The sequence below is a fragment of the Remersonia thermophila genome, chromosome 5 (assembly GCF_042764415.1).
Source record: "Remersonia thermophila strain ATCC 22073 chromosome 5, whole genome shotgun sequence".
Classification (NCBI taxonomy): Eukaryota; Fungi; Ascomycota; class Sordariomycetes; order Sordariales; family Chaetomiaceae; genus Remersonia; species Remersonia thermophila.
Genome location: NC_092221.1, coordinates 626,612 through 642,059, shown reverse-complemented (window position 1 = coordinate 642,059; position 15,448 = coordinate 626,612). Strand labels below are relative to the sequence as shown.

At 63.2% G+C, this 15,448-nt stretch overlaps 3 protein-coding genes across 3 annotated transcripts; 1 reads left to right on the top strand and 2 right to left on the bottom strand.

Moving 5' to 3' along the window:
- Positions 1-103: 103 nt before the first annotated feature.
- VTJ83DRAFT_5402 (uncharacterized protein) lies at positions 104-3,250 on the bottom strand (the record flags this gene model as incomplete). Its single annotated transcript, XM_071011999.1, has 3 exons — positions 104-2,800; positions 2,874-2,969; positions 3,041-3,250. The coding sequence occupies 3 exons, from the start codon at positions 3,248-3,250 to the stop codon at positions 104-106; spliced, it is 3,003 nt and encodes a 1,000-aa protein (XP_070864777.1).
- A 3,495-nt stretch (positions 3,251-6,745) lies between these two features.
- VTJ83DRAFT_5401 (uncharacterized protein) lies at positions 6,746-12,127 on the bottom strand (the record flags this gene model as incomplete). Its single annotated transcript, XM_071011998.1, has 2 exons — positions 6,746-11,456; positions 11,508-12,127. The coding sequence occupies 2 exons, from the start codon at positions 12,125-12,127 to the stop codon at positions 6,746-6,748; spliced, it is 5,331 nt and encodes a 1,776-aa protein (XP_070864776.1).
- A 1,194-nt stretch (positions 12,128-13,321) lies between these two features.
- VTJ83DRAFT_5400 (uncharacterized protein) lies at positions 13,322-14,788 on the top strand (the record flags this gene model as incomplete). Its single annotated transcript, XM_071011997.1, has 8 exons — positions 13,322-13,370; positions 13,465-13,487; positions 13,549-13,559; positions 13,633-13,659; positions 13,781-13,783; positions 13,844-13,927; positions 14,006-14,480; positions 14,546-14,788. The coding sequence occupies 8 exons, from the start codon at positions 13,322-13,324 to the stop codon at positions 14,786-14,788; spliced, it is 915 nt and encodes a 304-aa protein (XP_070864775.1).
- Between the last annotated feature and the right edge of the window lie 660 nt (positions 14,789-15,448).

Below are 15,448 nucleotides of genomic sequence, written 5' to 3'. Positions count from 1 at the left end.
CCGCATATAAAAAAAAGAGTCAAGCAGAGGTCGGCAACTGGCAAGAGAAGGAAAAAAAAAGGGAGCCAGGAAACCAAGCCCTCGGGGTTTGACTCTTTGGGGCTCACCAGCCCCTCCTCAAAACCCCTCTCGGCTCATACTTGCCCGCCTGCTCTGCACCGCCATTCCCGCTCTCGGAAGCGGCACCACCGGGTCTGGGCCCGCTGGCGGCGCCAGCAGCGCCCCCTCTAGCCTCCTCCAAACTCCTTCTCACCTCCCTCTCCAACTCGCTCATAGCAAAGACCAGCGGCTCCTCATCCCCCGCTTCCAAGCTGGTCCCATACCTTCCTGAGGAGAAGGACCCCCTTGGGACACTGCCGGCCCCGGACCCTGCTCCGGGTCTTATGGCAGCTGCATGTGCAGCGGCAGCGGTGGACGTGGCCGAGGAAGAAACAGGGGCGCCGCCTGCGGGGGAGGACGAGACCGACGTTCCCTCTCCGGCCGCGGCAGAGTCTGCAGTCGCCGTCGTCGTTGTCGTCATCGTCGTCACGGCCGGGGTGGACGAGCTGGACGCAGCCGTCCGTTGAACCGGACCAGGGGTGGTGCTTCCCCCGTCACGCTGCGGGAGATAGGCACGCAGCGTATGGATCGCCGGGCCCTCGCGGCCGGCGGGCCGAATGCCTTCTGCGCTGGCCGGACGGGGGATAGCATCGCCGGTACCAAGGACACGGTGCAGCGGCTGTCGTGGGTGCTGAGGGTGCGCGACGGACGAGGAACGGCGGGTGTCGTGACCCGCATGCAGATGCAAGCGAGGGGAGAGGGGGATGTCGATGGCCGTCGTGCCGGTGCTGGTGGTGGTGGTGGTGGTGGCGGCGGCGGCGGCGGTGGTGCCGGGGGCGGTGCTAGAATCGTCGGCGTCGGCGATGCTGTCCTGCTGCGTGACCATGGGCGTTTCGCCATCGTCTTCATCCTCGTACAGCGCGGGGCTGGGCTCGTTCCCGACCGGGGTTCCGGCGTTGGTCCGGCCTCGCTGGGCTGCGTAGTCGATGATGGAGTTCTCGCTGAGACGGGAGGGGATGGCGGGGGTGTGCGGGGTGTGAGGAGACATGGCCTTGACGGGTGACGACGACGGGATGGAGGTGGACGGGTACGCCGCGTTCGGCACGTTGGCCAGCTGGCGGCTCGACGAGCTGGAGGAGCGCTGCAGATGGATCGAGGAGGTCATGGAGTCGGTCAGCGCATTGTTGGACTCGCGCATCATGTGGAAGCGGGACAGCTGGGCGGCGGTGCGCTTCGAGGCCAGCGACTCGCCCTTCTTGTTCAGCTCAAAGCTCTTGAGCGTCTTGCGGCTCTCGAGGGCCTTGAGGAAGTCCGAGATGTTGTCGTCATCCGCGGCGAAGGAGCCCGAGCTGGCGAATCCTCCGGCCTCGGCGAGCAGGCCCGACCCCGGCTGGGCCGACGACGAGAGGCTCTGCTTGCCGCTGCTCGCCTGGTCGTCGTCGACCTTGCTCTGGCCGCCAAACGAGGCGCGGCTGCGGCGGTGGGTGAAGCTGCTGCTGTAGCGGCTGGCGGGCCTCGGCGACCCGGAGACGGATATCGGCACGTCCTGGGGCGCCGTGGCGGGCCCGCGCAGGGACGCGGCCATGCCCATGGTCAGGGAGGAGCGGTTGCCCGCGCGCGAAGGCCCGGCGGCGGCGGCGGCGGTGACGGCCTGGCGGGTGAGCGATTGAGGGGACGGCGGGACATCCTGGTCCGGGACGCGGGGGGAGGCCGACAACGAGCCGGCCTTGAACGGCTGGAACGACAGCGAAGGACGGCGGGCGGAGTCGCCGTAGCGAGCAGCGGCCCCGCGGATGGGCAGCGAGTGGGGCGGCTCGGGCTCGGGGATGCTGGGCGCCGGGGAGCCGGACGGGGAGCTCGTGTCAGAGCCGATGGGGCGCACGTTCCGCAGGGCCGTCATGGGGCTGGTGCCCAGCGCGCCCTCGCCGTGGAAGGTGGACAGGCTGCCGTACGTCTGCTGAGGCCCCAAGGGCCCGCGGGCGTGCTTCTGCGACGAGGGAAGCGAGCCCGGCTCGATGAAGGCATCCGAGCGACCGCGCTCGTGGCGGGAGCGCAGGGGCAGGGAGGGGCGAAAATAATTCTCATCGATGCCCATGAAGCGCGAGCTGAGCAGCGACTCGGCATCGTCGACGCGGAAGTTGCAGTCATTTCGAAAGGTTACGGAGGCGTAGAAGCGGCCGACGGGCACCTCGAGATCGGTAAAGACGTACTCGGTGACGGCGTCGCGACCCTCCACCAGGGGCACGCGCAGGGGGTCGTAGGCCAGGTGCTCGGGCTCGGCGTGGAGCACGCGGCACTTGACCTCGAGGGCCGGGTGCACGCCCTTGGCCAGGGCTTGCTGCGAATACTTCCAGCAGGGCATGATGCGCGTGGTGACAAAGAGGGACCGGAAGAAGACGATGGCCCTCTTATACACCGTCGGCAGGATCGGCCCGAAGTCTTCGCGCGTGGCCTCGGGGGGGCACTTGAGCTCGAGGCGCCAGCGCTCCAGGATCACCTCGGCGTTGCGCGAGCCGCGGCGGCCCCTCGGGCTGTTGACGTCACCGTCGTCGTCGGAGGCTTCGGCGTTGAGGGCCTCGAGAACGTCCCAGCGCTTGCCGTTGTCGTCGACGACAACGAGGCTCTGGCTGCTCGAGATGCCCGAGGCGTCGATGTAGGACTCGATAATCATGGGCGGCGGGCGGTTCTCGAAGCTGCCCGAGCGCTTGTAGACGTAGAGCTCCTCGCGGAAATTCTCAATGTCGTCGGTATCGATGGAGAACTGGCCAAACAAAGGCAAAGCAGGGTCAGCGTTGACGTGTCGGGTCGAGACGCTTGAGTCGACGGCGGCTTACCCAATGGTTCGACTTGCGGTTCTCGTCCCGGCCGGCCACAGGCGTCGTGTTGAGGCGGGATTGGAGGATGAGCACTGCAGCTTTGTAGTAGAAGTTCTGCGGTGGTCAGCCGCGGGAAAGAAACGGGCACGACGAGACGCGGGGACAAGTCCTGGGCGGCGACGTACCTGGATGATCTGGTCCAGCTTCTTGATGGAATCCCGGCTGGGACCGGGCCCGGAGCCGGAGCCGGGGGTCTCGGGGTCCCCTCCGTCTTGGCCCGAGACATCGGAGGCGGCGCGGAGACGATCCCTCGGGTTGTTGGTTCGGGTCGGGTTGGTCTGGGGCGACGAGGCCGGAGAGGCAACCCGGGGCGGGTGACGCGGGTGTTGATGCATTTCTGCGGCGGTGGGCGAGCGGGCGTGGGCGTCGGTGATTCACATGGATGGGGATCCGGGCGGGCACTCGAGACGATAACGATGATAAGGGCGCCGACGCCGAGGGTGAGGGGCGGATGGGGTGCAGCAGCCTCGCTTTGGGAGCCGAAAGGCGAGGCGTGGGTGTCTGGGAGAAGGGGAAGGGCGACAAGAGAGGGCGGAGAAGAGGTTGGAGTTGGGGAGGATTGCACCAAAGGCCGGGTCAAATGGGAGGAAGCGGGCGAGTCTCGAGGTTGGCAGCGTCCATGTTCGGATGAGGGCGGAGGGTGGAGAGGAGGAGGGGCCTGGGGAATGCGTCAACGGTGCAAAGATGGACAAGCCGAGGGTCGAAAGAAAAAAAGGCCCCCCGGAGGAAAAAGAAACGTAGCAGCCAGCCTGGGCTGTGTCGGCTGGGTTGGCGATGGACAGGTCCCCGAAGCCAGTGGTGACAAAGTTTCAGGGAGCGGTTGTTTGGAGTTGAACGGAGGAGACAAGAGCCAGCGCTGGTCGGCACAACCTGGAAAGTTACAGACTTCGGGTCCCAGGCGGTGACCGTCTTGGGGGAGGCACCTGCCGCCGCCGCCGCTGGAGCTGGAGCTGTGCGCCTTCCCGAGGCCGGTTCCTTGCTCGGCGGCAGGGGGGCCGGGACAGAGAGGGAAGGGGGGAGGGTGGGGGAGTGGCCGCCTGGCAGTCTGCGGCGCCCGCTGAACCACTGAACGACAGAGGCCGAGTGGGTCTGTCGGCTCTGGCGCAAGGCGCATGCCCACTGTGCAAACACGTCAAGCACTGTGGCCGAGTCGATCCTAGAGTTGACGTGCTCCAGGCTGTTTCACACAACAGCACAACAAACGCAACCTGGAAACCAGGGCAAGGCTGGATCGAGAGTGCTTATTTACTTTTCAGGGGGTTTCTCTCCCATCTCCCATCCCCATGCTCCGGGTTGCCTTCTTCGCGCCAGCACCTCCGGCAGCCCAGGATCGCCTGGTCGCCGTATCGGGGGCACCACCGGGCCGTTATCAGTCCTCCCTCCAGCTCTCCCGCGACAGCCCTCGTGCGGATACCGTGCGGCCAACGACCCCGTGACAGGGGCCAGCCGACAGGGGGCCCCCCGGCCGAGCCGCCACTTCGACGAAGCTTCTTCTCTTCAAGTCGGGGCCGCAAAGGCTGCCAAGCACCCACCACCCTTTCATGATCAAGGCGCGATCCGGCCCTTTCTGCATCATCTTGCCGTTGGCCGCGGAATCAGACAAGTGGGTACTGCTCCCAGCATCGCCGATGGCGCGAATGCCGTGCCATCTTACCATCGCGGCCGCAGGGAACAGCCCAGACCGCGACATGCACCCCCGGGCTCGGTGGGAATGCGGGAATGACGCAATGCTGGGTAGGTAGTTACCAGGTGGTGAAGCCGTTTCGTTTCGTTCCTTGATCCATTCATCTGTCTGTCCTCCTGCGCGGTATGGAAGGGACCTAGAATACCTCCTGTACCTACCCAAGGTCCTACTGTACCAGTACTGTTACTGTTACAGGCCTACCTACGTCTAACGCAGCTTTGGTTGACCGTTGTCGCCGGCTGCGATAACGGCCGGCCAGCCATCCGCCTAGCCACTTCCCATTCGCCACCCCTCCTCGCAGCCACCGCCTGCATTGGACCAGAGCTAGCGTAGATACATTAGATACGAATGCTTCCGGTACAAGAGATGATTGATGGCTTGGCCGCAGCTTGGCTGCTGCCGGTGCACTTTCGGTAATTTCGCTGACGTGCAGCACGCCAAACGGTGCCTGTTGCACAAGCGTCCCATCGGCGAGAGCATCACCGTTGAGGTGAGGCTTGCGTGGTGGGGGTGGTGGTGGTTCCAGGTTGCCTTCACGCTCATGTGCTTCGAGGTTGTCTGTCCCCCCCGCCCCCCTGCTGGACCCTACACCGTAAGCTCAAGACCCGGGCCGCCTTGGGTGTTTGGCAACCTAGGGGGCCAGAGCCGCAAGGACCTGAAGAAAGAGGGGAAATGTTGTTGTTGCCGGGCAGCCAGCCAAGGCACGCTCTGCAGACAACCTCTTTCCCCGCATAGCCCAATCTCCACTGAGGCTCAAGGGACTCTGACCTCCAGCTGAACCATCATCACTCTTGTTGTCTGCCTAGTAGGCCCTCCACCAAGGTCCTATCATCCCCGCCTCCAACCGTTCCGTTCATGGCGGTCGCAGCAACACATGCCCGGCCTGCAGCTTGACGAGGATGACGATGACGGTGACGATGCTACACTGCACACCCCCCCTAGATCCCAAACGGAACTTGAGCCGTCAACAACCGTCACGACACCTCGGGGCAGCATGACAAGTACTCCGGGAGCGGGAGCGGGAGCCGACCTATGACCTGCATGGACGAGTCTCCAAACGTGGTAACTGTCGGTTCCCTACGATAGGCACTTACATTGCCTAAACCCAGGCACCCCGTTGGGACCCTATACCCCCTCCCTCCAACCCATGGACCACCACCTTCTCCGACACGCACTCTCGCTTTTCCACCTGTCCAAAACGAATGCCCATTGGTGCCTAGGTAGGTAGGCGGGGTATCTTATCCTCCGATCTCCCGCATGGCAACCAGATACACTGCTGCGCCTGTCGTACAAGTCACCAAGAAATCAGAACTGAATATCAGATCCCGATACGACCTCCTCGGACAAAGCAAGCAGGCGCATGCAGAAGAAGACGACAACCGCGGAACGACGCAGGGCGGGACGGCTTTCCCTGGAGCTACGTAGGTGGTAGGTAACTACCTAGATAGATTGGAGCAAATCCCCGATCCCCGATGACGAGGACCGACAACCCACCACCGCCTGACCACCTCCAGACAGAAAGAAGAAAGAATAAAGAAGAAAAAAAAACAAGAATAGAATAAAAGTAAAACGGACCCCCCTCCCGCGCAGGGAGTGGCAACCGACCAGACAGTCAGGCGGGCGGGAGAGAGAGTCAGGGTGTGCCTGGAGACGCGAGGAAGTGAGGCTGCCTTGCAGCCGAGCATGCATGCCCGCCGTTCTGTGTCCTGACGGGCTGGCTACCTAGTTAGCTAATGGATGAAAGGCATCTCCGGCCAGCCAGCCAGCCAGCCAGCGCCCGCCAGCCGCTTCGCTAGCGGGGCACGGGCAACGGAACACGGGATGACACCGCCTGGATGCGGGGATGCACACAGCCCATGTACAACACATGCACGCCGGCACATTTGCATTTTTTTTCATCCTCATGAAATGGATCCTAGGACGGCATGAGTGTCTTGAAGCGGTGCGGTGCCTCGGTACGTCACGGGCATGTCATCTGTTCAGGAAGCGGGGGCCTCTCTCCGACGGACATGTGCATGCGGATGGGACCCGATGCGAGGGATACAAATTGGAGCTTGCCTTCATGCTATGGAGAGTAGCCGACCCACGAACACACATGGCTGTGAAATGTAGTCCATATAGAAATATAGATATATACGATACAGCGTTATATGTGACTCATGCCAACCCCATCGCATCCGTATGTACAAAACATGGTAATAGAACACTTGCCAGCCTCGCGGCATGGCATGACAACCTCATCCCGGTGGCTGGACTTATACCGAAAGGGGAATATGGTCCTGACCACCTGTGCGCCAACATGCTCATGTCGCCGCTGACGGTGCTGCTGACGCTGCCGGTGCTGGCATCGGCGCATTCTGCCCTCCTCCTCGCCTCCCATGACCATGTCCATGGCCCTTCCCACCCGCTCTTCCCCCCCTGTTATTGTTGGTGCTGCTGCTGGTGTATGAACCGCTCCCCTCGCCATTCCCGCTCGCAGAGGGCGTGTTGTTGTTGTTGATGTTGTTGCTTTTGCTGCTGTTGTTGGTGTTGCCAGCATTCCCGCCGCGTCCGCCGCGTCCCCTCCTGCTCCCCCCACCACCGCCGGGAGCTCCTCCACGCTTCCCAGTACCGCCGCTCCCACTCCCAGCATTCCCATCGCCTCTCTCACCCCCACCCGCAACACCCTCCCCATTTCCGCCTCCTTGCAGTTGCTTGCCCCCTCCCCTCCCCTTCCCTCCTCTTCCCCCCTTCCCCCTCGTCCCCTCCCCCGCTCTCGCTCCAGCTCCCGCAGCCGCTCCCTCTCCAACCGTCTCTCCTCCTCCTCCATGACCCTCTTCGACTCAGCATCCCACCATTCCTGGAAGGCCTGTTCCTCCTGGATTTCTTGGAGGCTCCTCTTCCTCGCGGCCGCCGCGGCTTCCTGGACCGCCAGCTTGGCGTGGGTCTCTTGGGTCATGATGTCCTCCATCCTGAACAGGCCGGCGGCCGGGTCAGGGCGGGTTTCTCGAGGGATGTAGACCTTGGAGTGGGGCACCAGCGGAGACGAAGGTGCTGGTGGTGCTGGTGGTGCTGGTGGTGGTGGAGGTTGGCGTTGAGCCTGATGCGGAGTGACCCTGGCAGGAGTAGTAGGCGCCGCTGCGTGGGTGATGCTGGTGGGCGTTGAACGCTGCTGGCCCGCGAAGCGTGTATCAGGCGAGGCGTTGCGGCCATGGATGGGGATGGACTGCGAAGTAGAAGACGAAGAAGATCCTCCCGGCGGTTTTGGGAGGGTATGGGGACCAGCGGCGGAATTCGGGGAGAGAAGCTTCTTCCCCGCATCCGCATCGGCAGCCCGGGTCTTCCCAACGGACTTCCACGGCCCTGCCGATGGTTCATCGGCACCCCTCTCCCACGCCTTCTTCGGCGCTTCAGCCTGCGCTTCTCGAAGCGCCGCCAGCGCGGCCTGCTGCTGACGCTTTTTCTCCTTTTGCGACAGCTTGTGCTGTTGCACGGGCTTCGGCGGCGCAGCGGCTTGGGCGGCCAGCCCGGCCGTGAGCGCCGAATGGTTGGTCTTTTCCGACTCGGAGCGGATGATGTCGCGCAGGTCGAGCTTTGCTGTCGGTAGGGCCGTCGTAGCCCACGGCTGCCCTGCCTTGGATGGCGTCGTGGCGGAGGCGTCAGGGCTGGTCGCTGGAGCCGCGGCGGCTGATTTGCTCGGGGTTTGTGCCGTGCCGTCAAGGCTGGCGGAGGGCGAGGCCCAGAGGTTGATGCGCACCCTCTTGCCTGCGCCCTTCCACGAGCTGCCGAGCGACGGGGTCGTCTCTGGCTCGAGCGCAGCCTCTGGCCTCCGATTCCGCGCCGAGGAGCTCGCCACCGGCGAGGTCTCCTCGTCCATGTTGAAGATGAGCTCACCGAGCGACTCCTTGGGCCGAAGGGATGGGCTGGACGGCTCCTTCTGCTGCTCCGTTCTCAACGCCTTCCGGAATCTATCCGGAGTAGGCGTCGCAGGGCCGTTGTCCTCCGGGCTTCCATACCTCGTCTTCGCCCCCGCCGACGCCGCTAACCTCCTCTCCTCCTCCTTCAGCGCTTTGAACGCCATCTCCTTCAGCCGTATCTGCCTTTCTTCGTCAATCTCCTCCGCCAACCACGGATACCGCTCGTGCAACCCGTCCTCCGCACGTCCGCTCCGCACGAAGGGTGACTGCGCGGCCTGGTTCCCTCGGACCACCTTATCCAGCTCCCTCAACAAATGCTCGTCCAGCTCATCCAGGAGATGGTTCTCCAGTAGCGTTTCGAGCTGCAAGCACACATACTCGAGCCCGACATCCTTGAACTCGGTGACCGCGACCGGGCTGATCGCGTTCAGCAGGTGTGCGATGTTGCGAATGTTGGCAAACTGGCCCATGACCCGCTGGCAGATCTGCGACAGCCGGTCCAGCATCAGGTAGTCTGCAATGTACATGACCTCCATGATCAGGTCCATAAAGTCCTCCACCGAGTCGCACGCGGCCGAGTCAAACATTGCAGCCCCGCAATCGCCGTAGAGGTAGCGGAGGACGTAGCTGAACGCCTCGGGGTCTGCGTGACCCAAGTCGATCTTGATCCTGCCGTCACTCGCCTCCGCCCGGCGACCGGCGAGCCACATGCCCCTGGACCGGCCAAAGAACAGCCCCTTGAACCACGGAGAGCGCTGGCAGACCAACGCGGTATGGACGGGCACCTCGGCGGCGCCGTCGAGCACCAGCAGAGCGTCGCCGTCGGAAAAAAAGCGCCTGTCCTTGACCGCGCTCTGGAAGTCACGGTCCATGCACCTCTTGGTCTCGACCTGCAAGCGCGCCGCAGCCTCCAGGTTGGGCATGCCGAGGCGCGTGGCCAGGCGCATCACCTCCTGGCGGATATGGCGGTATCGGTAAGCCAGAGCGGGCACGAGGCCGGTGAAGTTCCAGACAGGAATCACCCTGTCTTCGTAGGCGAACAAGACAAGATTCAGAACCGAGACAAGGTCCAGCCCGTGGAAGCAAATCAGCGCGGGGCCGTTGTTGCCGTTGGCGTCCGCAACGATGCGAAACGCCTCGTGCTCGCACAGCCCTGTCTTTCGGAACTGCGCGAGCGCGCTGCGCAGCACAGGGCTGCGGGCGGCCAGCAGCCATCCGTGAACGGGAATGCTAACGCCGGGCGAGGATGAGGTGCAGACCGCCACGTTCAACGGATCGTTCTGCAGCGACCACGAGGCTAGGTGCCGTGCCATGTCGGCGTCGATGTCCGACGACTTGAGCACTTCGTAGGCCACAGTTCCAAGACGAAGCTCCAGGGCCTTGTCGGGGCGCCAGAACTTCCACGCCTCGTCCTGCTTGTCTTGAGGCTCCGAAGCCTTGAACCCGCGGAGGCAGCTCAGGGGTGCCACGTCGTCCCAGAGCGACTGCGGCCGGACTTGCAGCTGGTCCTTCATGATGTCCGAGTCTTTGCGGATGGCAGCAAAGGCGCCGTACGCGGACGCGCGCACCGCAGCGATCCTGCTGATGCAGGGCACGCGCTGGAACTTGTAGTCCTTGCGCTTGGACTCGCCAGGGCCCGAGGAGGCGTCCTTGGCCTTGGAGCGCTTGACCCTCCGCCAGACGGCGCCAGAGCGCGTGCTGACGATGACGGAGCCGTGCTCGGCGACGCCGACGGAACGGACGCCGTCCTTTCGAGCGGACCAGATGCATTGGGGCTGGGTCACGGCGCTCTTGATCTTGGAAGGGTTCGTGGTGGAGCCGGTTGGCGCGTCCGTGTCCGTCTTGTGGTCCAGGCTCATGGTGAACAGGTCGCCGCGCTTGGTCAGGGCGGCGATGGTCTCGCCGCCCGAGGTGATGTAGCTGATCTGGTTCCAGGTCGGGTCGTGCCGGCCGGAGAGCTTGATGTGGCCGGCAAGGTCCAGCGTGGCGAAGGGGAACTTGACGATGTGGTAGCCGTAGGCGGTGAAGACGCAAACGGTGTGGTTCTGCAGCAGGACCGTGGTCGCCTTGTCAATGGCGCTCGCCATGACGATGGGCGACGTGATCAGCGAGGCCGCAACCTTGCGTGGCGTCTGCTGGAGCTCGAGCGAGCGCGAGTCGGCATCCATCAAAGCCAGCTGGCCGACATTCTTGCCCCAGCAGTAGAGCGACGTGGCCGTGTGGGCGACGGAATGAATGGCGGATGCGGCCACGCCAACGATGATCTCCTTCTTCAGCGGGCCAAACACCTGGCGCGGCACGGTGCTGATGGGGTCCTGGTCTTTGGTGGGCGGCGGGGGAAGCGCGTATCCAAGCTGGCACTGGGCGTTGCGGCCCCACGTCCACAGGGAGCCGCTCGAGTCGACAGCCATGGAGTGGTCCTGGCCCAGGGCGACCTGAACGATGCGCTTGTCGGCGAGGGGGCCTTGGACAGGGGTGTAGGTGAAGCGTGTGTTTTCGTCTCCCAGGCCCAGGCGCCCCCCACGACCCACGCCGCAGACGTAGAGGTTCGAGACGGGGTCCTCCGTGAGCACGGCGCTGTGCAGCTTCGCCAGCACCACATCCCGAATCAGCAACGGCGGGTTGCGCACCAGGGTGGGAATCCTGGCGAGGTCCTGCGAGACCGGCGCATCCTCGCCAACCTGCTGCAGATGGGTGCGGTAAAACTGGTGCACCAGGTCCTCGGGCCGCCGAAGGGAAACACGCTCCGGAAAATGGCGGTCGTCCTCATCAGCGAACCCCAACGACAAGTTCTTGTTGCTTCCGAAAGCGTAAAGATCTTCTCCGGCGAGGCCGCCCGGGTTCTCGCCGCTGCTGTTGCTGCTGCTGCTTTTTTCGCGGTTGCTGCGGCTGCTACTTCTGTGGCGTATGCGGCGTCTCCTTCTGCTCCTGCTCCTACTGCTGCTGCTGCTGCTCCTGCTGCTGCCCCGTGTCAGGCCATTCGTCGTCGAAACAGCGGTCAAGTATACTCACAGCCCCCTGTCCAAGGACGCGCCGTCGTCGTCGCTGTCGGACTCGGCATCACCGCGGCCGCGCTCGGCCAGCTCTCTCAGGCTCCGCTCGCCGATGGTGGAGTGGTACAAGTCGAAAGGGCTGTTGCCCTCGTGGTCTTTGGTCTTGATGAGCTGGCCGACGCGGTGCAGCGAGGCTGTGTGCGCCGCCAGGTCCCTCTGCTCCTTCTTCAGCAGCATGCGAGCGATCGATATGTTGCCGGCGTACAAGGCACGGTGGAGGGCATTCCAGCCGCTCTCGGGGTCTTGGACGTAGATGTCGATGGCCGGGTGCTCGAGGAGGGCCTCGACGAATGCGACGGCGCTTTCGGAGGTTGACGAGGCGGCGCGAAGCAGCAGTGTGAGGCCAGCATGGTCGCGGCTGTTGACCTCGTGGCGACCGAGGGGGGCATGACCTGGGCCCTGAGGCCTGCGCGACTTTGCGACGGCACGCGGCGAGGTGCCGTGGCCGGGACTCGAGCCGACGCCCGGGGCCGATGCTAGACCGGAGCTACGGCCGGGGAGCGGGCCGCCGGGGGCGAGCAAGGCGCGAAACCGGTCGACATCGTCCTCGACGTAGCACTTCCACAGCAGATGCGTCATGTGCCGGGCGGGCCGTGGCGGATGGCTTCCGGAGCTTTCGGATGCACCTCGCTGTGGTTCTCGGGGGAACACGGCGTCTTCCAAGGTGCGAACGGAAGCTCAGAAGCACGTCCCCACGTAAAAGGGCGAATACGTTGGCACGTAGGCTTTGCGATTGGTGCGCGTGGCGAGTCCGGACTGGGTGCGATGGCGCGATGGCGATTTGGAACTTCAAGGTATTACTGTGTAATAAGGGATCCAGATCTGGCACGGCTGTCGCGGTCGTTTGCCTGGTTCACTCGTCCCGTGGGGAATTCGGTAGAGGCGCCGATGGTGGTCCTTGGTGCGCTAGCGTGACTCGGAGGGACCCTTTTGCACCGCTCGAACGAGTGACTTGAAGAGCGAAGGCGATGATGAATCCATCTTATCCAGGAACTCGAGGGTTGTGGGCGATGACCTGGTCTTGGTCGCGATGCCCCGCGATTCCTCAGGCAAGTCGCAGAGTGGGCCTCTTGATATGTCCCGGCCAATCATATGTCGGGATGCGAGGGCATGCTCCGGGGATTTCCCCCCACGTGCCTCCAACCGGGACAGCAACCGGGACAAGAAGAGGCAGTTGCGGGCCATGGAGATCCTAAGCCTGGAGGACAGGATGCCATGGGGGGGGAGGGGCTTTGTTGTGCATCTCAGCTAGGTACGCTAGGCTTGGTAAGGTATCGATTGTACCGTCAGGTGCCTTGCATGGAGACATTTGACATGGCCAATGATCAGATACATGTCCGACAGGGTCTCTTAAACTACATTACACTCCCGATTCCCGTTGGTGCTGGCCAGTCTCCCTCCCGCCCATCCCGTTCGCTTACTACTATAGTTACTAGGTACCCGAGTACATAACTAGGGTATAGTCTAAACGGACATGCCAGGGTTAGGGATCATCGTGAGACCCTCCCCCAATCGGGGAATTCTGGGGCCCAACTCCGATGTCGTCGGTCGGGAGCGGGCAAATGTCGCACGTATGTGGGGGGGCTGCAGAATTGCATGTCCTCTTTGAAGCGTAGGCGCGCTCTTCTCCCGCGGTGAGGTCTCAATTCGGCTGCTGCCGCTTCTTCCAAAACTTTTTTTAGTCCGTCGTGATCTTTGGATTTGGTCCTCGGCGCCCTTGAACCCGACCCGGCACATCCCCTCCAAGAAGACCACATCAACGACGCATTCAAAATGAGCTCGGAAAAGGCACCGCTACCCTTTGGGTACACCTTCCTGGCCGGTGCGTTCCTTGATGTCCTGCCGAGGTGCAGAGAGAGAGAGTGAGAGGAGGGAAAAGGGAGGGCGGGCTCAATGCTAACTGGGGTTGCAAACAGGCGCCATTGCCGGTGTCTCCGAAGTATGTCCTCTGTTGGATTGTACTGAAGCTGGATTGACTTGCTGACATTCGGCGCGTGTAGATTCTGGTCATGTGTGTTACCCTTCCCCCCCCTGAGGGGCCCTCGACTCCCTCCGAAAGCGCTTACTGACCTTGCTCGGAACAGGTACCCTCTGGATGTGATCAAGACGAGGTGCGCCGTGCTCAATCCCCGTTCTCTGGCCCCGTGGAGGGCCTGAGGCCCTCTACCGTCCCGTCCTGCTGGCCTTCGGGCATGCTCTTGTGAGAGAGGCAATTGCTGACACCGGTTGCAGGATGTTCGTTTTTCCCCGAACCACCCCCGCCCCCTTCTAGCGGTCCGGCTGACGACCGAGCAGACAACTCCAGACCGGCAAGGGCGCCGGCGCCGACGCCTACACGGGCATGCTCGACTGCTTCCAGAAGATCGTCCGCAATGAGGGGTACGCACTCCGCCGCCGCTCGAGGGCACGAGGGGATAGAACCGCCAAGACTGGGTGCTGACAGCGGACCTCTGACAGCCCCTCGCGCCTGTACCGCGGCATCACGGCCCCGATCCTCATGGAGGCGCCCAAGCGTGCCACCAAGTTCGCCGCCAACGACAAGTGGGGCAAGTTCTACCGCGAGCTCTTCGGGCAGCAGACCATGACGCAGTCGCTGTCGGTGCTGACGGGCGCGTCGGCCGGCGCGACCGAGTCATTCGTGGTGGTGCCCTTCGAGCTCGTCAAGATCCGCTTGCAGGACAAGGCGTCGGCCGGCAAGTACAACGGCATGATGGACGTGGTGTTCAAGACGGTGCGCAGCGAGGGCGTCCTGGCCCTGTACAACGGCCTCGAGTCGACCATGTGGCGCCACATCCTGTGGAACGCCGGCTACTTTGGCTGCATCCACCAGGTCCGGGCTTTGATTCCCAAGGCTGAGACCAAGAAGGGCCAGACCCTGAACGACATCATTGCCGGTACCATCGGTGGCACGGTTGGTACCATTCTCAACACGGTATGTTGCTTTTCCCCCTCCCTCCCTCCCCGGGCGTTTCCCTCCTTGTCTGACAATGCTGGCAGCCCCTCGACGTGGTCAAGAGCCGGATCCAGAACACGATCAAGGTCCCCGGTCAGACCCCCAAGTACAACTGGGCCTGGCCCGGCGTGGTGACCATCGCCAAGGAGGAGGGCTTCGGTGCCCTGTACAAGGGCTTCCTGCCCAAGGTGCTCCGTCTGGGTCCGGGCGGCGGTATCCTCCTGGTGGTCTACACGGGCGTCATGGACTTCTTCCGCAACATGCGGGAAGCCAAGGGGTGGGCGTAAGCAGAGAGGAGGAGCAGGTCTGACTGCGGGTGTCTTTGTATATACCCCTAGCGAGAAGGTCTATGGCGAGTCGTTGATCCCCCCCATTTGCTTGGCTCGTCATCTCGTAAGCTGTACGTCTGCTTGCTAGACACGGCGATGGACTTGCTGGATGCGTCTTGATTGGGATGGCTCCCGTGCTAGATGTGGGCGTTGTACATACCGTCCCCGATGCCTGCTTACCTGGCTGGCCTCCCTGCAGCTCGACGAAGAGATGACGTTGTTGTGAGCACCAGAGGAGGCATATTTCGTTGGTAGCCTCCTGTGGGGTATGGTGGTTCGGGTAGGTAGATCGCGGTACCTACTGTGTATAGTAGTAATAGCTGTTTGGTACGGAACCAATCAAGCGTCCCGTCTGAACGGGCGATGGGTGACGAAACTTGGGCGCAGGCTGCCTCAGAAGCAATGCGGGGCCGATTCGATTGGCGCGCGGGTTGGGGCCCGCCTGCGCCATCCACCATGACGCCGCACTTGCCAAGGGGAGGAGGATCGTTCGGCTGCCAACCACGCGGCACTGCCCACCTGAACATGGATCCCTGGATCCACCCACTTGCGTTGCTGTTCCACTTCGCTCCGTCTTCCATCAACCAAACTCCCGGCCTGTCTTTGTAGTACTACTAG